Source organism: Lepisma saccharinum, chromosome 5, assembly GCF_977018435.1.
Source record: "Lepisma saccharinum chromosome 5, izLepSacc3.1, whole genome shotgun sequence".
Lineage (NCBI taxonomy): Eukaryota > Metazoa > Arthropoda > Insecta > Zygentoma > Lepismatidae > Lepisma > Lepisma saccharinum.
The window spans coordinates 6,381,790-6,407,246 of NC_139233.1; the positions used below are offsets into that span (position 1 = coordinate 6,381,790).

At 34.3% G+C, this 25,457-nt stretch overlaps 1 protein-coding gene across 23 annotated transcripts in view; it reads left to right on the plus strand.

Annotated features, from left to right (window-relative positions):
- sls (sallimus) overlaps nucleotides 1-25,457 on the plus strand; it is an 854,140-nt gene that overhangs the window by 550,970 nt on the left and 277,713 nt on the right. For all 23 annotated transcript variants that reach the window (XM_083122061.1, XM_083122066.1, XM_083122070.1 and 20 more), the window contains 18 exons: nucleotides 309-445; nucleotides 1,034-1,295; nucleotides 2,150-2,293; nucleotides 3,143-3,400; nucleotides 4,089-4,232; nucleotides 4,975-5,229; nucleotides 5,561-5,704; nucleotides 6,533-6,787; nucleotides 7,946-8,089; nucleotides 9,021-9,278; nucleotides 10,092-10,235; nucleotides 10,918-11,175; nucleotides 13,162-13,305; nucleotides 19,061-19,199; nucleotides 20,535-20,791; nucleotides 21,564-21,703; nucleotides 22,692-22,950; nucleotides 24,639-24,896. In XM_083122061.1, coding sequence (XP_082978187.1) covers nucleotides 309-445; nucleotides 1,034-1,295; nucleotides 2,150-2,293; nucleotides 3,143-3,400; nucleotides 4,089-4,232; nucleotides 4,975-5,229; nucleotides 5,561-5,704; nucleotides 6,533-6,787; nucleotides 7,946-8,089; nucleotides 9,021-9,278; nucleotides 10,092-10,235; nucleotides 10,918-11,175; nucleotides 13,162-13,305; nucleotides 19,061-19,199; nucleotides 20,535-20,791; nucleotides 21,564-21,703; nucleotides 22,692-22,950; nucleotides 24,639-24,896 — 3,600 coding nt within the window. The remainder of the gene's footprint in view (nucleotides 1-308; nucleotides 446-1,033; nucleotides 1,296-2,149; nucleotides 2,294-3,142; nucleotides 3,401-4,088; nucleotides 4,233-4,974; nucleotides 5,230-5,560; nucleotides 5,705-6,532; nucleotides 6,788-7,945; nucleotides 8,090-9,020; nucleotides 9,279-10,091; nucleotides 10,236-10,917; nucleotides 11,176-13,161; nucleotides 13,306-19,060; nucleotides 19,200-20,534; nucleotides 20,792-21,563; nucleotides 21,704-22,691; nucleotides 22,951-24,638; nucleotides 24,897-25,457) is intronic.

The following is a 25,457-nucleotide window of genomic DNA, read 5'->3' on the forward strand; positions in this document are numbered from 1 at the left end:
TTCCTTCTGTTCTAGTTGCAGCAACTTGCTTACCATACTTGACTTCCATAACTCATTACTTCTGTGTAAGATATATTACTAATATTGAGTATTAATTTGAGCCCATTAAATGATTCACTTTGGAACTAATCACGGAAGTTACCGGTTCGAGATCTGGCCTGGTGTGGGTGGTATTTGTGAGTGTCCATCAATTTCACCTAACCATCACTCATTCGTATTGTCGCAATTAGCCAAAAGTGGTAGAAAAGTATCTTAAAATAGAAATGGATTACCTTTATCATCTTTATTTATTGCACTTTCTTTCTCAGGGTCACGCTTCAGAACTTACTATGACTTTGGATATGTTGCCTTGGACATTGTCCATGCTACAACATTAGACTCTGGCGAGTACACAGTTCGTGCCACCAACCACCTTGGCACTGCACATACATCTGCTTGTGTCAGAGTAAGTACAGCTGTTCATGTAAATTTTTTGTTGTGTGTACACAACATTTTTGTGCTTAACAATTATTAATTCTTTCATGTCTTTTGTGTATAGTCTAACCTTGATCATGAACCTGTACCCCAAAAAACCCTAAAATGACAAGAAATGTAAAATGTGTAGAAAAAAATTACATTATTTTGTTTTATCGCAGGGTGGAGTAAATTTCTGATGAGGGGCAAATGCCTCTGTAGATTCCCTGATTCCAATCCTTATATCTGTATATAATGAGTATTTTAAAAAGAGGTTGCTAGATTGATATAGTTGCATCAATATACATGTGTGTCAATACATATAATGTTTTGTGAACAAATAAAAAAAAAATATATATACACAATTTTGTACTATTTGTATTGGTAAGGATCAACCATAATTGTATTTTTTTCTTATCTTTGATTAGCATAACCATGCATCAATATTGTTGGAAGGAAAAAAACTATACAATTCACAATGCGAAAACATGAAAATGCACATATGTAATATTGTTGGTGTTGTTACACAACATGGTGCAGTCCATAGTATTATTGTTAAGAGTGTGTTTTATTTTTGCAGGTCATTGACCGATCTGATATCGTGACGGAATCCCAAAATGAAGCAGCTCTTGAGCAAATTCAGTATTTGGAAGATGCTTCCAGATACCAACGCACAGCCACGGAAGACATTTCCGTCCAGCAAGTTCCCCAATTCACAAGGCCCTTGCACAATTTGGAAACTGTCGAGGGAACTAATGTCCACCTTGAATGCCGGCTGCAGCCTGTAAGCGACCCAACCATGAAAGTCGAATGGTTTGTCAATGGAAGACCAATCAGAACAGGTAATATACATGTGTATATTTCTGCATTTTTCTCCTAAGGTGTTTCATTTTTTATTGTACACTTTTTGGTTACTATTTTAGTGTCAGTGATGAGAACTTGCAACAAGAAGGGATGCAAATCTAGGTTTTCTAGCCAGAATAGGGAGAATAGACCAATATGAAATAAAAGGACATGGCTTTGTATTACCTTCTTTCCCTGTAATAACTTTCAACAGTGAAACCTGGACAATTTGTGGGGAGGGGATATGTAACCTAATCATCCATCTCTATTCTCTCGATGCTAACCTCTAGACCATGGAGGCCATTGGTCTCGTAGCCTAGCTTTTTATATGAAAAAGAACACGTGAAAGTATGATAAAAAATGGCACTGGCTACAGTTAATAAAGTCTAATTTTGTCTTAAATTGTATATTTGATTACTTTATAAGGAATAAATAAGAAACTACATATTTCAGAGATAAATGACACAAGTAGCAAAATGCAAAACAACAACAGTAGTAAATAAATAGCTGTAGGCAGATGAATTTGATTTAAAAATGCATCGGGTCACATTTTGTCACTGCATAGATTAATGCAAGTGAAATCTTAAGGCTAGAGTACAGAATTTCTACAGGCAGGAACACACTAGCACTTTATTCAATGCACACCATATTAGCAACTGTTACTGAGAGCTTCAGCTGTGACTTTTTTCTGTTCACGTACAGAGTCAGCAAGTAGCAACATTGGAACTTCTGATGATGACTTTCGAATGGAGTCGAAAGTGACAGACTTTTGAAGTGTCTTTTATTGTGCTGTTTATTTGTTTTGTGTGGTGTTTGACAAAAAATGTAAAAACTATTAACTTTCTGCTCCCAGGCCACCGCTTCCGTCCAGCTTATGACTTCGATTACGTGGCCCTTGATTTGCTGAGTGTGTATCCTGAAGACTCTGGTGTGTATACATGCCAGGCTAGAAACCAGCTGGGAGAGGCAGTCACCTCCTGCTCAGTTCGCGTCATTGGTAAGTCTTCTACTTGAAGTTTGGTCAGGTGTAGCCTAGTATTATGCAGGAAACAACTTGTTATAATCAGAACATTATTGATATTGATTGATGAAGGTAAATTAATACATCAGTTTATGGGTAAAAATTAGAGGTGGTGGGTGTATTCCAGACTTTCTACCTTCTGGATTCCAGAAAGTAAAGCTGAAAAATTCACACAGCTTGAATAGAATACCAATTTTTGGAACTTTTCCACATTTCCAAAATTTTTTCAATTTTCTGCACTTTTCCAATTTCCCGAATTTTCTGATTTTAAATTTTTTTTCCATATTCTGGAATTTTTGCAAATTGTAAACTAATATTGAAATTTTCAAACTAAAATTTCAGAATCCATAAATTAAATTTTCTGGAATACAGATTCCAAAAAAAAAATTATCATTCCCAGTAAAAATGTAAATCTTATTACCAAAATTCATGATATTACCAAACTGATATTTTTGTAAAGAGTATAATAACAGAGTGCATGATTGGAAAGCCTGGAAAAGCCATGGCATTTCCTTTACCATTTTTAGCTTCATGCAAGGTTCTTTTAGACCCCCCCTGCCTCTTGTTTTTAATTTTTAGGCATAGGTATGGATTGTAGATAAAGGGATTCCCTAAAATAGTGTGGAGGGTTCCAATGCTGACACGTCCATAAATTTTAATCCAATCATATTCAGTGTGCGGAAACCTTTTTCATGAAAATATAAATGCCTTAAAATATTTCAGTTAAGAGTTGAGAATACTTTTAGAACAAATATACAATGTAAATTATATTTCTTTAATATCTGCTGACCCAAGAAAATACTTACATGTCTTTTAACATTCCAGCCAAGAAAGATCTCATCATGGATTCGCAACATCCATCTGGTTTGGAGAAGATACAGTATCTGGAAGACTCATCTCGCTACAAGAAGACCGAATATATGGATGAGGTTGTCAACATCAAACCTAAGTTCATTACTAAACCTAAGAACCATGAGAACATGAGGGAGAGCCAACATGCCCACTTTGAATGCAAGTTGGAGCCAGTGACTGACACCAACCTTAAAGTTGAATGGTACAAGAATGGCCGGCCAATCACTGTGGGTGAGTACTCGTGTGGGTGGCTGCAGCTGCTTTTGAAAGTAATTTGACCAATACATATTTTTTCATGTCAAAGCCACATTGTGCAATCCTACAATTAAAGAAAAGAAAATCTGAACTATTCTTAGGATATACAGGGTGAGTCAAAATAAAGAAACCATATTAATATCTTTAATATATATGTATAAAAAGAAGATAATCAGGATTTTTTTCATTTTTTTACTCCAAGCATTATCATACTTATCCACAATCTTGAATGCTAGCAACTTGAATTCAACTTTAGAATCTTAATGCAAATGGGGATACTTTTATACCCTGTGTATTGATATTTATATATACATTGAATACAATTTTTTACTTGTTACACTGATCAGTGATACTGATTGTTAGCATGCCCAAGGAGGGGGGGGGGGATGTGGGGGTCATAACCCCTCTTTGGTCCAGTATTGCTAAAAAAAAACAAAAGAAAGGCAAAGGCACGAAAATATGGCAAAAGGAGGGCTGACTACCAAAAAAAAAAAATGTTTAACCCTACCCTATAGAAAATCCTGGGCACGTCATTGATCAGTGGGAATTGTTAAGATTATAGACATTGCTAACGATTCAAACTAGTATCAACTCAGGTGTAATTTTCACTGTTTCTTTGTAATAGCAATTTATTGATTATTATTACCCTTTTTTAAATCTTTAGGTCATAGGTTTAGACCAATCCATGATTTTGGATATGTAGCCCTGGACATTGTGGATCTGATAGCTGAAGATTCAGGAACCTACACGTGCCGAGCTGCAAACCTTGTAGGGGTCGATGAAGTGACCTGCACTCTGATTTGCAGGAGTAAGTAAATTAACAAATGCTATTAAATATAAGTATTTGTGTGTCTTATAAAAATTCAGGAAAATAATTAGACATTTTGTTCTTTAGTGGACCCTACATTGCACCATTAAAAGTATTTCACTTAGAACCCAATTTGAATTGTTAATTTTTGGAAATTCAGTATTATTTCTCACATGTTTCTTTATTCTCTCTACTATTTATTTACTCCTGTTTCATCTTCTGAAACATTGATTTTATGCTTTCCTCATTTACATGTATGCATTGCTTTTTTTTAACTTCATATGTATATATTTTCCTTCCAACAATTGTACATTGTGCATCTTTTAATGTCCTTCATGTGCTTTCATATTTTGTACACTTTTCCGTTTCACTTAGCCAGTGAAAGCAAAAAATATGCTTGTGCCATATTTTTATTATACTTAAAATATTTTCATTTAAAGTTACTTAATATAAATAAATTGGTACTCTCTTTTTGCACAATATTTTGATTGTTTCAAACCATCTTCATCAAAAACCATACTAAGTGAGTTGTTTGGCTGGTCTCAGATAGTCGTTGCAGATAAAATAATGAATAAAAAAAGTGTGCTCTCTGTCGCAAACACCGACCGAGGAAACATTTATTATTTAAAATTAATATGCTGCTTTAGTTTGTTTATAAGAAAGAGAAAAAATACAGTGCTTATTAAGAAAAAAAATATTTTAAATCGTTTATCATGGTTTAATTCCATTGGGTTCTTTTCAGGCACTGCACAAATTTTAACTGGAACCCAGCATGAAACTGGTCTGGAGCAGATTCAGTTCTTGGAAGACAAGTCCCGCTACCAGCGGTCAGAGTATATAGAGGAGACGACAACGCAAGCTCCCATCTTCACCACCTCTCTCAAGAATATTTCCATTAAGGAGGGCCAGAGGGCACACTTCGAGTGCCGCTTGATCCCTGTCTCTGATCCAACAATGAAAGTAGAGTGGTACCACAACAATGTTCCTGTTAAGTCAGGTGAATTTCTCTTTTTTTCATATGCCATTAGACCTGGTGATTATAGAATTCTTCCTAGTATTAGTTTTAGTGTAATTTAATTATTACAGCAGCAGCCACCATCCCAGTTAAAAATATAACCAGTACCATGCCACTGGCCTACATGGCCAGAGATTCCAGAATTGTTCACTAAGTTAAGACTCTCTTTATGAAAATATGGATTGTTAATGTTTTCAGCAATTTTGCTGGTGTACTATCACAATTTTATATTCAATAGTAAACAGTGCACCAAGATATTCAGTTTAAAGTAAACAATACTTCAGGTGCTAATTTTTACATATTTACTTTTCAGGTTCCAGATTTACTGAAACCAACAATTTTGGCTTTGTTGCCCTGGACATCATGTACTCATATCCTGAGGACTCTGGCACGTACACATGCAGAGCTAAGAATGCTTTGGGAGAAGCTGTGACATCCTCCAATCTTATTGTTCAATGTGAGTATCTCGTGCAAATTCTATTTGCCACATAAACAATGAAAGGAAATATACATTATTAACACTTGTGATCACTTTGCAAGGATGAAGCCAAGAATTGGGAATAATTGAAAAGAAAACATCCTTGCATAAACAACTTAGCCTTGTGTGTTTCACAAAAAAGGCTGTTTTTTCCCCTTCTTTTTTATGACAAAAAATACTATTTTCTGAATATGTTATCAATACAATTCTTCTTGTATGTAATGTTTACATTTTTTACAAGTGTTTTATGGTGTGTGTATATATAATGCTGTAACCATTTTACATGCATAACATTTTTGTATGAACAATTGTTTACAAAATTTGTAATTATTATTTTATTATTACACTACCATAGACAATTTATGTAGTTATGGTTTGTTTTATGAATCCATATCCCTCTCAATCAAAAGTTCATATTTCAGTTCATTACCTTTCATGTGAATCAAATACTATCAAAGTTATATTGACTGACTGATTTTAATGCAAATATTCTCATCTATTATTTTTGGTCTTACTGTTGTTATTTTCTCTCCACTATTATTATTCCAGCCTCTGTGGTAGAAGGTTAGCATAGTATGCTACAATACCAGAGGCCCTGGGTTCACATCCCAGCCTGGGCATAGGTGTTTTTGTGTGTTCCTTCATCAATTCCATCATATCATCACCCATCCTCATCTTTGCGATTAGCCAAAAGTGTCAGAAATGCAAAGTAACCCAAATCAATAAATCAATCCACTATTATTGTTACTTTGATTAGTGCAATGTCAGGAGACAAGCCAGTTGTTGACTGTTTTGTCATTTCTACAGCCAAGAAGTCAATTTACATGGAGACTCAACACGAATCAGCTCTTAGCCAAATTCAGTACTTGGAAGATTCGTCTCGCACCCAGAGAACTGTGACGCAGGATGAAACAGTCACCCAGGCTCCTGTCTTCACCCAGCCAATGAGAGACCTTCGAGTTGCTGAAAACCAGGCAGCTCACTTTGAAGCTCGTTTGATTCCCGTAGGAGATCCAAAGATGAAAGTGGAGTGGCTTAGGAATGGGGTGCCAATACAAGCATGTGAGTTGCACTCGTTATTATTCTTCTTTGTGTGCTGTCAAGCACTGTGCAGTTGTCAAAGTTAGTTAATTACTATTATTTTCCAACCATGGCAGAGTGGTCAGGGTAACATGCTATGACTCAAGACATTCCAAGTTCGAATGCTGGGCAAGGCATGGATATATCATTGTGTTTCTCCCAGCATCTATTTCATGAGTTTATTATTCATTCCCGTTGTCAAAAAAAGAGAGACTACTTTCCACTACATTTTAACTTTATCAAACAGTTGTCATCAGGTGATTAAGCAAGGATGAGATTGGATAAATCATCTTGAACAATGTGAAGCATAGGTGTAACTTGGCTGGAACAAATGCCCCTTCTCCCCCCTCCCCAAAAAATGCATGTTTATAAAAATTAATGATACTTTTGTTAACCTCTTCAGACCTGAGAAACAAAGTAATGAGCAATTTTTATGATTTCACAAATCAAAATAGTCGTGGATGCTATTTTTATGGGACAGAAAACATTTGATTCTGCCCCCCCCCTTCCCCTCCCAGGTTAAGCCTCTGCTCTCCTAAAGTTAGGTCTGACGTTACGCCCATGTGTTCAAGTGCATGTATAGTTAGTGCATTGCATTTAACTTCTAACACATATTACTTAATTACACAATATTTCAACTGCATTCAATAGCTGTCATCAGTCTTTTAAACAAGGAACTTCTCTCTCTCTCTCTCTTTTTTTTTTATAGTTTTAAAGAAAATAAACAATAATGCAAAGTATAATAGCTGGAGAAGTAAAAATGAGAAGGAGTAACAAATCTTGGCAACAGATGGCCTTACGAACACCCTTGTGTACATTCAATTATTGTTTTTATTTCATTTTGTAATGAGGAATGTTAGTGCAGTTTGTTAAAATCATTCATCTGCTAATGTAAGTTTTCAAGAGAAATCAGTGTATATTGAATTCAATTTGAATGTAACTACTTTTATCCATTATTGTTTTGATTTTGATATATGTGAATTGGCTTACATGTACAGTATAAAGAAACATTAAATTCTTTTTTGTACGAGCATGTAAAGTAACTGATTATAAATGCTGAACAAAGTATTTGATTAAAGTGTGAATGAAAAATTATTGTTAATTTATTATTCATAATTTAAAAATTTATTTTGTTTGCAGCTAATCGTGTGACTACAATGCATGACTTCGGGTATGTGGCCCTTAACATGAAATATGTGTATCCTGAGGACTCTGGCACTTACACATGTCGTGCCATGAATGAACTGGGTCAGGCAGTAACTTCATCTGCCTTGAATGTGCAATGTAAGTGATTATTTAAATATCTTTGAAAAGGCTTAACTCTCAACAGACTTGATAGGTACACCATAAATCATAAATACAGCTGGATTGGCAAATGATCGAAGATAGCATAAATATCAGGGGCTGAGCCAATACTCTTAGCAATTCTCACCAATACCAAAATTGTAACAAATAAAAGTTGTTGAAAATATTGATTGATATTAGTGGGTGAATTATCCACTCCAATCGTAGGAATCAATAAATTTACCAGAGTTTTGCTTTAAAATATTTAAGAATTATATAAGAATATTAAAAACCCTCTTAAGTAATCACAAAATAAATACAGTTTTGTTCTCATAATATTGGTACGAAATGAATGGAAACTTTCAATTGTGCATAATTATTTATCAATTAAGTGTCAAGAGGTTTTTTCGAGGATCTCAGTATCAGGAAATAAAATCCAACCGATACTTTCCAATACTTTATATAACATTTTGCTTTGTTGAGACCATAAAGATTGAATGTCTGCAGGAAAATGTAAAATTCGGGAATGTAAAATAGGGGTTCCACTGTATATACACCTGAATTTTACAACAAAGGAAGCATGTATTTCAAGAGCTAAAGAAAATGTGTATGCTTACATCTCATGCTTATGTATATTACATTATTCCTATGTAAGTTCCACAAAATATGATTTATTTGCCTATTGAATTTTGTGACACACTGCCCGTTATTCACAGAAGGTTCTTGGAGGACAGTCTTATCAATTCTACAGTTCTATAAATAAAGTCTGTCAATTCTATAATAGATGGGAATGAGAAGTTGACAAAATATCACTGTTTGTGTTTTTTTTATATAATATACTGCTTATGCTTATCAACAATGAACAAATATAATTTCCAACAGAATGTATTAGATATTATCTTACATTAAATTAACATTTGCATTATTCCAGCAAAAGCCTCCCTGCTCCTGGAAAGCCAGCATGAAGGAGCCCTGGAGAAACTCCAGATGCTGGAGGATTCCTCCAGATACCAAAGACGAGAAGAGGAGGAGGTCATAGTGAACCAACCACCTCGATTTGTAACGCAGCTCAATGGACCCACCAAACTTGTTGAGGGACAAAGCTCCCACTTTGAGTGCCGCATCGAGCCATACCCTGACCCTAATCTCAAGGTCGAGTGGTTCCACAATGGAAAGCCCCTTCAGACAGGTAGGCAATGGAACTTACAGAATCTTGACATTATTTTTATACATTCAATTTGCAATTGATTTGTAAGTGTTTGGCTATAAGTATGGTTGAGGCTAGTGCTGTTAAAACCATTTCTTTAACAACTGAAAATCAGTTTAAAAAACATTTCTTTTGGTTTTGGGTATTGGAAACCATTTGTTAGTTGCAAAACATTATTTTGGTTTCCGTTTAGTGGAACAATTTTTATTTATTATTATTATTATTATTATTATTATTATTATTATTATTAAATGGAAGTTAATTTTCAATTTCAGCTGGTGGAAACTGGCATTTGCTTTCAGCTTGTGTGGAAACTGATCTTTGGTTTAAGTTTGTAGAATCCAGTTTTTTTGAAAATTGAACTATAGAAAATGTCAAATAATTTGAACAGCACTAGTTTGGACATAATCCACAGTAGGCTGAAATATTTGGTAGGAAGATTATTTCATGATGTTTTTAGAATGAGAAAAAAATCAACAACCTGTAATCTTCCAGAGCCACTTTGGTCCACTTGGTAGGGTATGTGACTGCAAGAAGGGACCCAGGAGGGAATTTTTCAAGCAATATCCCTGCATTGAGCAGCTCTGGGGTTCACCCAGCCTCTTAATAAATGGGTATCTGGGAGTAAAAGTTGTTGGAGCAGAGTGCTGATCACATCACCTCCACAAATGACTGAGATTGTGAATGTATTACCCCATATGCCTTCATGGCATGTTAACAGTAGATAATTTTACCTTGCACCTTTACCTTAATCTACAAGTGTATTTAAAGACATCAATATTTTTTATATTCCAGGACATCGTTTCCGAACAACTTATGACTTTGGCTTTGCTGCACTGGATATTCTCACTGTGTATGGAGAGGACTCCGGAGAATATACATGCAAGGCTACTAATAGACTGGGAACTGCTTCATCTTCCATCAAAATTGAAGTAAAATGTAAGTAGCAAATAGAGCATGTTTTTGTCTTTATTCAAGAGACAATTGAAGTAACTTGTACTCTTATTTGCATATTAAGAGTTTCATTAGTCGACTTGAAATGATTGTTACATATAGTATGCATTAACATAATTCGCCATCAAAGTTAACTTCTTATTATATTTAATTCATATTGCTTCAGATCCAGCTACAGGTTAATTTTCTATTACCTTAATCGAGTTGCTGTCCAATGCCATTGCTGATATTCTAATGCAGATATAGATACTTGCACACTGTAACAATTTCAAGTTTTGGAAAATTGGTATAATTCTTTCTGTATAATTATTCATAAGTAATCAATTGGATCTATACTATATCAGTCTACTTACTTCACTTAAAAATACTCATACGTTCATATTTGAAAGAATCGAAATATTAAAATAGCTTCCATTAATTCACAAAATCAACTTCATGCACACAATACAGTGCAACCCTGATTTTATGTTCTTGAGTTTCATATTTTCTTGGTCCCCTGGAACACATAGCATTCGGGTGTCATTGTATTGGTGGAAAATAGCAAGTTTTGCACAATTTTGCAATATTTTGACTATGAAAGTATTATGTGACATTTTTTTACAAAGAAAAGTATTACATTAATATTGGTACCTTGATTTGAAACAACTTTGATTTCTCACTTTTACAGCAAAATCGTCTATCATTGTTGAAACCCAGCACGAGGGAGCCTTGCAGAAGATACAATACCTGGAGGATGAATCTCGTTACCGCCGTACCACCACAGAAGATGCATTCGTATCGGAGAAACCACAATTCGGTCGACCTCTCCGCAACCTGGAGAACCTCGTTGAAGGACAGAGTGCACATCTTGAAGCCACGTTGACACCTGTGAATGATCCAACAATGAAGGTGGAATGGTACTGCAATGGAAGACCAATCCCACAAGGTAATGTATTGTTACTGTTGAGAACCATTGTATTGTATTGCTTTATTATTTTGTTGCAAGTTCTTGTAGTTCATGACACCCAAATCGTAAGCTATTTTATTGTGAATTTAGTTCAATAATTTTATTGATACGTTCACATTGCCTCACGTAAGACCTTGAGATAGTTATATAGATATTTTCTTGATCCAATATTTCTATAACTAGCCTGTAGTTTAGTGCAAAACTCTGCCATTTTGTAATTTTTGAAAATTAAGATAAAGATATAATTCATAATCTCTGGTTTTGGAAAGTAAATTTCTAAATACTCAGCTTCTGTTTCAGAGGCAAAATCTGGATATGTACATTAAGGAGGTGAACGAACCAAACATATTTTTCATGCAATGAATGCTTTGTAATTTTATATCCGCCCTATAGAATATTTGTTAACAATACTCTATTGGTTAACATTTCATATTGGTTCATCCCTATTACATTTACATGGATTTAAAAATAATCAAATAAGCCACGTGACATACTTTTCAATATATTTATTTATATTATTTACATATTATTCTATTGTGTATGTTCTGTCGGAATGGACTGGTAGCAATAAAGTCCTGACCTAAAATTTGCCAACATTCTACTGTTGGAATTGTAGCTTTCCTGGTGACGTGATTCGAACAAGTGTTCTCGTGTTACCAGCCAGGTTTAGATGATGTTCCCTGATGAGAGCAATGTATGCGCTCGAAACGTTGGAAGCCAACATCGACTTAACCTGGCTGGTCACCCGAGAACACTTGTTTCAAACATTCTACTGATCCAACATAAAATTGCAATTGAAGAAAATGAATGGTTCATCACTTCCTTAGTTATCCAGGCGACTGCAATGAGTTGTGCTTTGAAGGAGAAACTGCATACCTTCTACTTGACAAAACCAGAGTACACAAATTTTATGTTTATATTTAGGACTGAGCAGTACAACCTTCAAATGATACTGATGCTCTTAACCTATTTTCACTGATATTGATGTTTCAAAATTGTAACAATTAAAAGTTATTCAAAATATTGATTAATATTTGTGGGTGAGTATTCCACCCAATTCTAAGCATCAGTTTACCAGAATTTTGCTTTAGAATATTTAAAAATTATATCAGAATATAAGAATAAATGTTATGTAAACACAAAATATACCTTTTTACATAATATTGTTACAGAATCAGTGGAAACTTTGAATTTTGCATACTATTCAGGAAAATTAGACTCTGCGGAAGTGTGGTATTTTTACAGACAATGTGAATGATAAAATGTGCCTGAAGTACTGGTTGGGAGCAGTAAATAAAATCCAATCAATATTTTCAGATACTCATAGTACTGGTATCTGCAAATACTGATACATCAGCATCAATATTGACTCAGTTCTATTTATATTCGTAAAAAAATAGTAAATATATGGCAGATAAATTTGTCTATTTAAAAATATATTAGGGTTGGAATTATAGATCAATCTGTACTCTATCGATATAGGCATATCGAAGTATCAGTAAAATTACCGATTATTTTACCGATCTGAGATATCTATAAATATCTTATAATTTAGTTAAAAGTTCTGCCATTTTGTTACAATTTTTATGGATAATCTCCATGCCCTACTTTATAAAAGTAAATGTCTAAATATGAAACTTCTTTTGCACTGCAGTGATCTGGAAACAAATATTTATTGAGAAGGTCAATGAACTATTCTGGTTCTTCAAAAACCATTTATAATTTTATATAATATCAGTTACCAGTATCGGTAAATGTTATAGTGGTAGTTTATTGTATCGGGCACATTTTCATATCGACCCATCCCCAAAATATATCAGTTGGTAAAATTGTTGTCCACTGCTAATACTGATAGACTAACTTTTAATCTGTCCCATCCCTAATGTTCTATAATGTGTATCACATTTGCAGAATATTAAAGATTATTTAACTCATATCTGTAATCCTTTCATTCTTCAATTCCAGGACATCGTTTCAAGACCACTTACGATTTTGGCTTCGTCGCTCTGGACATCCTCTACGCCTACGCTGAAGATTCCGGAACCTACATGTGCAAAGCCAGAAATGCTGTTGGTGAAGCTGTTACAACATGCTCTGTCAAAATTGAAGGTAAATTAGATCGAGCTCTTCGAATTTATGGGCAAAAGGTCTTTGAATATCTGAAAGTAGATAGCTCAAGCACTTACCGAGTATCCTCCGGTGTATACAGTAGTCAGTCTGTAATCAAATCGATGTATGGGGATCCATACAATTAAAATTTGAGCATTAAAAAATAGTGAACAGACACCACCAAGTAACCGAAGCTAGTCGTGTCTTAACCTAGCAGAATTTTTTTGTAACGTGCATGAGCAAAGTTAAATATTAGTTACTTTAGTGTTTTAACAATACTTTCAAGTTTAGTTTTTATTGACGAATAAACTAGAGGCATGTTGCAAGATTGCTAAACTAAACATTATGACAAATAGCTTGCATCATGCAACTCTAAAACACAGATTGCTAATTAAAAATATAATGAACACACACATCAAATACAATGAGTTACACTACTATGAAAATGTTCACAATTGAAAATATTTATTTGTGTGCTCGATTTTATGGTTCTCTTTAAGATCAGCTGCTGGTATTACAGTGGAACCTCAATTTTACGTTTTTCAGGGGACCAACCTGAAAAAAGCATAAAATACAAGGAAATGTAAAATCGAAGAAAATTTTATAGTATTCTGCTATGTTGGGACCATCAGGATTGAATGTATAATGCAGGAAAATGTAAAATCCGGGAACGTGTAATTGGGGTTCCACTCTATATTGTTGGAGAATTAGGTTGTGTACAATTTAGGTGTGTTCAACACAAGTTGGCAGAAATCCTTGTAACAAGAAACAATGAAATTTCTTCCAGTAGGGTATTCTCAGTAGAAATTGTGCCTTTATTTTACAGTTCTGATTTATTTTCTGCTTGCTATGTAATTTCTTGCTTGCTTGAATACTTGAAATATTTGCACTTTTTTTAACCTGCATTGCACGGCTTGCCATTAACTTAACATATTCTTTGAAAATAATGCACAAATAAGATAGGAGAAAGTGAATAGAATGAGCAGTAATGATGCCAGAGGGGCAGTAACATTCAATATACCCCTAAATGCAGTACAAAATAGGCATATTTGGGTTAAATGAGCATTTATTTTGATGTAGTTTGTCTTGCTTGCTGGGGAGGAGTAACAAGATGGAATCAGTTCTCCTTTTGTCGTTACTAGAAATGAGGTTAAACAATTTTTTCCTGAAGTCTTATATCTCTTGGGGCCTCCTTGATGGTATAGTGAAGGGGTCCCAGGTTCGATACCCAGTGGAGGCACATAGTGGTTCGGATCCCCTTTAAACTGTAGGCCCAGTCCCGATTAGCGTTACTGTGCATACAGTGGACTTAAAACACCAAATCAATCAATCAATCAATCAATTGATGGTATAGTGGTAACATCGGTGCCTTGTAATCAAGGGGTCCCATTTTCGATACCTGGTGGAGGCACATTGCAGAGTGGTTCGGTCCCTATTAGTCTGTGTGCATAGAACTGGACTTAAAAGCAAACCTCAAACACAAAACCTGCCCTGTAGTAAGTTTTAATTCACATTAAGGGAACATTGCAGTGTTTTGTATCCCACTTGAAACTGTAATTTCAGTCCTTACTGTTTGCCAAATAGTTTGTTTTGCCGAAAAAATGTTTTGGCAGTACATTTGCAATTAATTTTGATTACTTTTTCCACTAACAAAATTGCTATATTAACACACATCATAATATAGTACATCATGATAAATTTATATTTATTTAGTTTCAAATAATTCTAATTTAATTTGAAATTCATGGATAAAATGTTCATGGTGCACATTTGAACTTTCTCTCATACAAATTTTGTAAATGCATTTGTAATTCAAGTATTGTACTGTTCTGATGTCACAATTGTGCATTATGAATTGCACTTATTTTGAAATATTATCTTGGTGTTGCTCATGATTGTTATAAAAATATATCTGTATTTATAAGAAAAAAAAATAGGAATTTCGAAAGAAAGCCATTTGACCAACACTGTCTTCCAGAACTTTGATACATTACAAATAACTGTGGTTTGAAAACTAATAACAGTAGGTGTGGAAAACACTGTTGCTATTTGATAAATGTAACACTTATTAATTAGAAACCAAATTTGTTGTTTCAAAGTTTTTGGCAAACATGCTATGCCATAGTGAAATCTGATGTAATAGATTGTCAAATTACTATCTCCAATCTCTTCACTAATATTGCATTAGAAAGGAAATTTTGGTTCATAAACTATTTTCCTGTACGTCAGTTCATTCATTTTTACTAATTATTTATTGGAAAACCAAGGTATTCTCTCAGACACACCCAGAAATGCAAAATGCAAGTTGTTATTTTTACATGGTGAAGTTTAGAGAAATGGAATGCCATCCTTGCATGCTATGGAATGTCTCTTTTTATTTTGTGGTGTTGGGTTCATTATTATTATTTTTTATTTTGGCATTGTTTTCTGAACCTATTATTTCTTTGTAGTCTTTTTTTTCTTTCGTTCTAACCTGTAATCTGTTCATAAAAGGAAATAAATATTTGTCATAATTGAAATGACAAGTGTTTTGGTTCATTTACACAGAAAGTACATGCTTATTTTTTCTTCCTCGAGTGTTGCATGATTTTTCTATGAAACAGTTTCTTTTGTAATGTAAGCTCATTACAAATTTACGAGTCAGTCACTCATATGTAATGCAGGATTCTCCAAGAAATAAATTATAACCATCAAAACCTTTTTGCTGGTGAGGAAATTAATTTGTGGAAGAAAGGGTGAGAGCTAGAGATTAAAATAACTAGATATATCAACCATATTGTAATTAGAATATTGTAAATGACATTGGGAATATAATACACATTTGGGTCCAGGGGGAGAAATTGTAATGGTTAATGATTTTTCCTAGTATTTAAAGGTTTCTAGGTTCAATTTTCAGTGGCATCATGTTTCACTGCCAATTAAAATTGTAAAACAAATTCCAATAAGTCAAAATATTATAAACTTAACAATGATTAAGGAAAAAATGTTCAAAAAAGGGGTATAGAAGAAGTTCATATCATCATATATATCAAGAGTTTTATATAAAAAAGAAAAATGCAGACCTCTGCGACAGAGGTTAGCACAGCATGCTTGAGTCACGGGTTCGAAATCTGGCCTGGGGATGGTACGAACCCTGGCAACTTCTTCCAAAATATGAAAATCTGAGTAGGTTATTGAGCAACTTAGACCTGGCAGAAATATGAATACATCTTGGCATGTATCAATATGCGAGACTTAAGGTGCCTCCGTGGTAGACTGTGTGATCTCACGTCTGAAAGTTCTGGGATCCAAGTCCTTGTCTGGGCATGCATGTTTCTTTCTGAGTATCCCATCAATTTCATCAGATTATCTTCAGTTCTTGTCAGTGTGAGGCTGAGGATTGATGCAAAATAAGAAAATACCCTACAACAATTTTCAATAAGAAATTAAGTAGGGTAACCTTCAATCTGGACCTGATTACTTCAAGAAGGGATCATTTACTTCAAAATCAGGGTCAGTCGGATGTTTTAAATTATCCAGCTGGATTCTTTGTTACTGCACATATGGCAAGAAAAGTGGAGAGTTTATATAATTTTCAATCACATTAGTTGGATGGAAAAAAAGATGGGCTTAAACAAACAACAACAGTATACATGAAAAAGTGGACCTACAACATTAATATTTAGATCAAGTGCATACACATTAAACTGTAGAAAAAGTAGTAAATATGTAAGGCTTAAATGTTGACTTGTCTATATACCAGACCAATATACCAGTCAATATGCCAATACACAGACTTATTATTTATTGTTATTTCTGCTTTCCATTTATAAGAATTGATTTTATTCTGCAAGTAAGTTCACATTAATATTTTACTCTGAATGTAATGAGCTTGTATATATTAATAAATTATGTAAAAGGATAACAATGGAACCTTCTGTGTTGATTGAAGAGCAACTATCAAGGTACATGATGCATTTTCTCTGTTGGAAGAAACTAATTTGTGCACACACACACATTTGAATGTGATTACAGCAATTCTCTGAATGTGCTCATTTTACTGGCTTAATGTGAATCTCCTCAATCATTGGTCCTCTCTGTCGGGTGATGATTTATGAGCTTCAGAAAATACCTTTGACTTTTTGCTCAGACTGATTATTAGGGAACTTTCTATTTGATGGCATACAATTTTAATGTTTTTTAAACCTGCTTTTGTGCCTGTTTATTAACGCCATTTCCTATATACTATCACATACTTTTAGCGATGAAAGCACCTACTTGACTTTTAAACAATAATAATAATTTCCAAATAATTCTTTAGTAGCTAAATATTACTGTATTGTAATGGAGGAGACATCAATAATACCCTTGACTTGTCTACTGTCTGGCCTATAAAAACTTGTCAGTGTAATTTAAAATCACTGACTATGCTCGATGAAGCATAGTGCAGTCTATCTGAAAATTATACAGTTATTTAATTCCAAAACAAGGAGGGAGAATATAGTAAATAAAAATTGAAATGTTTTCTATTAATGCAGCATTGACAAGATACTCCTCCATCTGTTTATGCAGACATCATGCAAATTTTCTATACTTCCTGCTACAGTGTTGAAGAATGTCTTGCACATGCACATCTTAAATATTATGACCTCATTATTTGTTATTCATAACAGTTTAAGATAATTGTTGTTTGGAATTTACTTATGCAGGAAGTATTAACATTTCTAGTATGATGTGTCAGTAAAATTTACTCTTCACTCCAGTCTCGACTTGTGTCTTCTAAAGAAAACTCTATTAAGTTGTGTATGACGGGATAAACTTTGTAACACAGTCTATAAACCCTCGTAAGTTGTGAAACTTTCCTAGTTGTAAATGAAGAGATTTTCCTGGGATAGATCAGGTGAGTTCTAAAAGTAGTTTTGGTTTTCAGAAGCTAACATCACTCTTAAAATCTACAATTGGTTGGCATCTTCAGAAAATCTCTTCACTTGAATGTACCTTGTAAAATATTAAACAATAGCTAAGAGGACTTTTCAACAGTTCAGTGATTATTTTGGTGCACATTCTTCTTGCTTATCGTTAATGCAACAAAATGCAACACAGTTCTTCATTTTCTTCTCCTTTTATTCTTGCATAAAATCAATTGCCATGAAAATACATGATCCAGGAAATAATGAAAATATATATTTTGATGGAAGAAAAATCTGTGTTTAGATCTTTATTTCGTAAGATCTTCCTCCAAATGTACACTCCTGTTCACACAAAATGGCACATTTCGTAAAGCTGGATAGTTTAAGTATGTGCCACTTTATATCTGAAGAGGTGGGTACATTCTTAACAGTTTACTGAAAATCAGGTCAAGAAAAAATCATTGTCTTGGATGTGTACTACACAGTCATCCTAATATAAATTTGAAGGCAAATTTCCAAAAAACAGATATTCTGCTCCAATATTTGTCAAATGCCTTATTTTATTTCAACTCCATGATTTTCTTTTGTAATTAAATGCCGCAATAGCTATTGTAGACATTTAGCCAACAAGCAAGCTAAACATGGACTTGAACGCAGTCTCTGGAGTACAAAACCAAACCACCGTGATTGAACTGACATTTTTAGCTATGTTTCTGTAATCATGTAACAAATCGCAAAGTAAAAAACCAAAGATAACTAATTGTAATATTAAAATTAAGTGTAGTATGAATGTAACAACTCTCAGGTGTTACTGCAATTATAAAAATGTCATTTTGTTGATTTTATTTTCTTCCCTTCCTTTACAGCTAAATCAGGCTTGTATCTTGAAACTCTAGACGAACAAAGACTTCAGAAGATCAGAGATTTGGAGTCCTACGAGAGACCACAAAAGGCTGAATTGGAGCCTCAGTTACAGAAACCTGTCTTCATAACACCACTCAACAAGTAAGTATTAAAGTTATGGATTACAATGTATTGTGTAGTTTCCATCTTTAAAAGTATAGGGCACATTCTATATTTTGTTGGTGTTAAACATTACAATGATGATTGAAATTTTAGTAAACCATGTTTTCAGCCCCCAAAAAATCAGATAATATTTTATAAATTTATTGGTGTAGTAAAATATGAATGTGATATGTTGTCATATATTTTTCTGGAATCTTTATTGTTTGATTAATATTTTTGTGAAATTTGAAAAAGATTGAATAATTAATAAGGGAGATAGATTTTTTTTTCTAAGACAGTGCAGCTCACACTGTAGGCTTTGGGAATGGAAGGAAAGAGAAATTATTGAAAGTTTGAGGAGCTATGAAAATGAAACAAGACAAAGTTGAGACAATAATACTAATAATGAAGTTTCTCACCACCATGGAAGGATTGGATGTGCCAAGTTTCATCAAAATATGAGATCACTGGTTCCAAAATCCATTTTTTTTGGTTGAACTGACATGGAATGACCCTATAACTATCAATAAATGCACAATTTTAATTATAACACCATTAAGCCTTGTTTCCATGATATTAGGGATGATGTACGACTTAAGAGAGAGAGAAATGCGATATTTAAACACACGAGAGAAACAGGACATGACATAGAATGGGATGAGGCTAAGCAGATAGGAAGGGAGAAGAGAATACTAGTGAGAAAATGGAAGGAGGCCAAGGAAATAGAGAAGAAAGGGGAAGAAGACTCAATGAACTGGAAGGGGGGATTGAAGTTAAACAAAGAATGGAAGAAGGTGTTAGAAATAGTTGAAAGGGCAAGAGAGAAAGAGGAGAGAAGAAGGAAGAAGCATGAAGTAAAAAGAGCGTGAGATAAAGAGTCCAACCACATTCTATATGAAAGTAATTATGTTTAGCCTTTTAGGTGAAAGTACAGTTGGAAAGTGAAAGCCACCTGCTAGAAAGTTCCTAACAACTTTCTAATAGTCTGGAGGGAGTAATGTTTGTGTATATATAATGCCCTTTTTGTGTATCTTGTTACTTTTGTACTTGATACAGAGTCTGATGAAGACCTTGCTAGAAGGTTGAAACGTTACATTTTAGTTTATGTTTTTAATAAAATAAATTACTGCCTTGGTCAGCATATTGAGTATTTCACAATTTTAATGTATCGTACTGGTATCATGAGCTTCATAAAATTGGTGATTTTGTCACTTTTGGGATACTTTAGTTGAAAGTATACTTGAGTACCAGTTAATCTGCCTTACCTCTCAAATGTAATTTAATATGATATCTGCACATAATGGATGTATCTTACTTATCCACTTTTAATTTCAGTTTGGAACATCTGAAGGAGGGAGAGCACGCCCACTTGGAATGCAGGGTTGAGCCCATAAACGACCCCAATCTGAAGATCGAATGGTTCGTGAACGGAGTCAGCATCCAAACGGGCCATCGATTCAGGACAACACACGACTTTGGTTACGTGGCTTTGGATATCCTGTACGCATACGCTGAGGATTCTGGCACCTACATGTGCAAAGCAACCAACAGAGTTGGGGAGGCTGTCAATACTGCCACCATCAATGTTACAGGTTGGTAGACTTGTAATTGGATGTTGTAGCAAGAAATGTTCAGGATGATGGTTTATTGTTGCTAGTTATTTACCAAGACAGGGGTGCCAACTTTTGAAAAAGATTAGGTGGGCTCAAACACTTGAGTTATAAGTTCACAAAAAATCTCCTAAATCCTCCATGCACATCAACAATGCATTCTTACTTATTTTTTTTAATAATCTGTTATATATTGATTTCAATAATTAATCCACAACGAATCACAATAACAAATATATAATAATAATAATATGACATTATTAGGTGGGCTAACCATATAAGTTGGTGTCACTGTACCAAGACATGGTCTTCTGACCTTGAACAGTTGTTTAATCTACCTCCATTTATTCCTTGAAAATAATATGTGAAACTAGCAACACACTGTTTGTATCCCAGCCTCTAAAGTTGAGCATAAAATGTACACTCCTGTTCAGATAAAGTCGCATATACTTCAGTTGTCTATTATAAAATGTGCCACTTTATGGGAACAGGAGTGTACTTAAAACAAAATTTGCTTAATTTACATTCCTAACAACAAAATAGTTTTCTGACTATCCAAAACACTTATGTTGAGAACTTTTAACTTTCATATATTCATATGATTTTTAAAGCATTTTTATTGGCCTTGAAAGAAATTCTAATTCATAGGCCGAGCCTCTTATGCTTGGAAGTATAGGCTGTACGTTAACTACACTTGCCAATATATGTATTGAATGTATGTAATGCATTGACGATTGTTTGTCTTTCTGTTCAGCTCGTCGAAGCATCTACCTTGATTCTCAGCATCCTGAAGGATGGGACAAGATCCGTGAGTTGGAAGCCCAAGGAAGACCAGGGCGTCCGGATATAGCAGAAGCTCCTCTGGCACCACCTCGCTTTGTCACTCAGCTCCAGGTAACTGAGAACATCTCCTTACTGGCTATGGACTGTTTTTTTGTGAATCTCCGTATCAGGGGTTCCTGGGTTCAGTCTTTGAGTGATTCAGATTTTACATGAAACTGCTTGTCCTGACCCAGTTACCCTATTTGTGCATAAAGCAGACTTAAAAAGCAAGCTTTAGTTCAGGATAACATTATTACATGTAGTGGATAATAACCTATTCGCTGAACCTACCACTTTGTAGTCTGATAGTTGCATTTATTTTTGTTATTATTAAATTGCTTGTTGATTGTTGTAAGGAAGAAAAACTTAAATGTGTCTTGATTGAAGGTTGCTTCCTGCAACAAATTGCTAATGGAAGTTAATGCACAACCACTTACACTCTGTCCCAGGGATGTTTGGAGCAAGAGTATAAAAACAAGTGTCTGCGCAAGTAGTGACTCGAGAGGGCTTAACCAATGTGTGAGAGTGAATGTGAGTGCATGGAGGGGGAAACAGTATGCACTGCTTGACTCCACCCACCCAATTTCTTCCCTTCTCTACCATTATGCAAGGCCTTGCTCCACAGATTCCTGATACAGAGTGTATAGTACAATATTTTTATTATTATTGTTAAATTTGTACTATTCCTGTGTTTACAGAGGTAAGCCAAAAAAAGTGGCAAAATTGTGTAGAATGTTAATGTACTTTGTAGAGTTGAGAATCATTCCATTTCATACTTACCTTTTATATGTATATGTAGGGAGGAGAGAGGAGGGGTTAGCTTTGTAATGAGCAGAATATAAGGATTATTTCATACTTTCTTTTTTTTGGTAATTAATGTATTTTCTTAATTTGTGATACATTTTAAATTCATCATTGCTGCATGTTTATAGTACATATTTTGTATACCTCCTCAATGTCAAAGTAAAGCAGGAATGTTAAAAAGTTTGTTCAAGTAAAAATGAAATTGTACATGAATATTTATCTTGCATACCCTTCTTAAAACGTTTAATATTTTCAGGGCACAACAGATCTTGTTGAAGGCCAAACGGCTCACTTTGAGTGCAGAGTGGAGCCAATCCACGATCCCAACCTTCGTATCGAGTTCTACCACAATGGAAAACCCCTGCCATCTGCTGCCAGGTTCCACATTACGTTTGACTTTGGTTACGTTGCTCTGGATATCAACCACGTGTATCCCAATGATGCGGGCGAGTACACCGTTAAAGCTATAAATGCTCTGGGAGAATGCACTTCGTCGATCAGCGTTCGTGTACAAGGTAAGATGCTATGAACTATTGCAGTCTCTACATAAGTTCTCTGCTTGACAATTGGCAAGTTGTTTTTTATTATTAGCAGTTTAATGTGAGGTCTAACTTTGAGGAGGAGGAGGTGAGGGATAGAACATAACCTCAGGTCCCAGGAGGTTGACAAAAATACCCTTAAAATTTTGTGAAAGAGTGCTCCCTTGTTTGTTTCCCAGTTAATGCTATGGTTTTGATCAAATTATTACCAGTTGAAGTTGTTTTTCAAGGAACCAGTATGGAAACAAACGTACAATACAGAAAAATGTAAAATCTGTGAAAATTTTATAACACTTTGCTCTGTTGGAACAATGAAAATTGAATGTATAACGCAGGAAATTTAAAATATGGGAATGTAAATTGGGATTCTTTATGTGTAAATTTATCACCTTTCGAGCAAGCTCAGATCTATAACTTTTCTCTCCCAAAACACACATGCTAAAATAACATGATTTTCAATGGGAAATTTACAAATTAATTTTATCTTTAGCCTTTACTGAAGTCATACATATTCTACAATTGCATGTAAAATGTAAGTAGGGTAGGTGTTGATTATGCGTTGTTCAAATGAGGAATTATATTCTGCCCCATTTTATATGAATAGGAGAGGGAGATAGGGTCAGTGTTAAATATAGCTTCTACCAACTTGATTTTGATCAACAGTATAAGTTTCTTGTATTTACTTTTTAATTTGCCTCTTTGTAATTAACCCAAGAGTGACATAAAATAACCAAAATTGATATAAAGAAATAGTTCTGTTGTCAGAAATACCAATAAAATAAATGAAGTGTAAGGTATTTGATATTTATCATCATTTTAGAGGTTCCTGTGAAAATTGCTTTATTTAATAATATTGTCCCCTTTCCCAATGCATTTTGTAGGTTTGGTGCGTATTACTCACAATTCTAGAATATAAAAAAGGATGTTAAAAACTGTACTTACGTATGCGAGTATCTTGTTCCAATATTTCTTAATGTAGAACGACGTTTCGGAGATTAACTATCCGCTTCTTCAGGTTCGTATGAAAAAACTAGGTACTTAGCATAGTACCACATCGAAATGTAATATAAGGATTGTGGACAAGGGTTGGTGTGGATACATTTAAAATATTATATCCTCACCCTAGAGTTGTATAGTGATACATGCAGGTTTTACATTTTTAACATGAGAATAGGTTTATTGTGCAAGTTTTTTTAGTGAACGACGAGCTTTTTATATACCTTCAGGGCGAGGATATAATATTTTAAATGTATCCACACCAACCCTTGTCCACAATCCTTATATTACATTTCGACGTGGTACTATGCTAAGTACCTAGTTTTTACATACGAACCTGAAGAAGGGGATAGTTAATCTCCGAAACGTCGTTCTACAGTAAGAAATATTCGAACAACATACTCGCATACGTAAGTACAGTTTTTAACGTCCTTTTTTTTTATATTCTTTCCCAATGCTTTCTCTTCACTTATTAACTATTTCCATTTTTCTTACTGCATGGTGTTTTATTCTGTGTTTTTTTTCAGTACACAATATAAACAAGAGAAAGTTTAATGTACAATTGTAATCAAATAGAAAAAAAATACTAACGTCTAGAAATGTATCTTGCAAAAAATCCCATAATCAGCACAGGATAATTACATATTGCTTCACCTTGCTTATTGCAGCCAAGAGCAACATTATTTTGGAATCCCAGAGACCGGAAGGCCTGGAGAAGATCAAGAAACTGGAGGATGCAGCAGCCTACAAGCGGCCAGAGGTTCCAGAGCCTCAGACGTTCCAGAGGCCAGTGTTCACGGCTCCTCTTCAGAACATCGACCACATCAGTGAGGATCAGACGGCTCACTTCGAGTGCCGCCTGATTCCTGTTGGAGATCCCACACTCAAAGTGGAGTGGTTCAGGAATGAACAACCACTGGAAACAAGTGAGTGTTTCCTAATTTTTGTTCTAATGTGAATGTTTCTATTAGTTTGAGGACAAAAATGAAGTAAAAGTGACGATTAGTGACCACTAATAGTTGATTATTATTGGTGAATTTGTGAGTTTGATATTTCTGTTAGGAACAGATAAATCGGTACTGATATGGACATCAGTAAGATTACCAATTGAAATTCTTTGTAATTGTTCCTGTTACCACATTGTTCATTTATGAACTTCGATTTGTTTCTATATAAAAGACAACCTTCCTTCTATGGTCCATTTTCAGATATTCTCGACATTTCAATGCTTCAGATATTAATTCTTCTTACCTTCAACTGATAGTTGTGCCATTTACTGATAGTTTGGCTACGTAAATATAAACAAATCAAAGTTTTCTGTAATTTAGTGCAAATATCTCAAATTTTTATGAGCTTTTATGAATATAAAGCTAATTCATATATGCTGATTTGTAAAGTAAATGTCTAAATGTGCAGTTTTTTCTGTCAAAACCCATTACAGTTTGCATACATACGTATTAATTACAGAGATGAATGAACCATTCAGG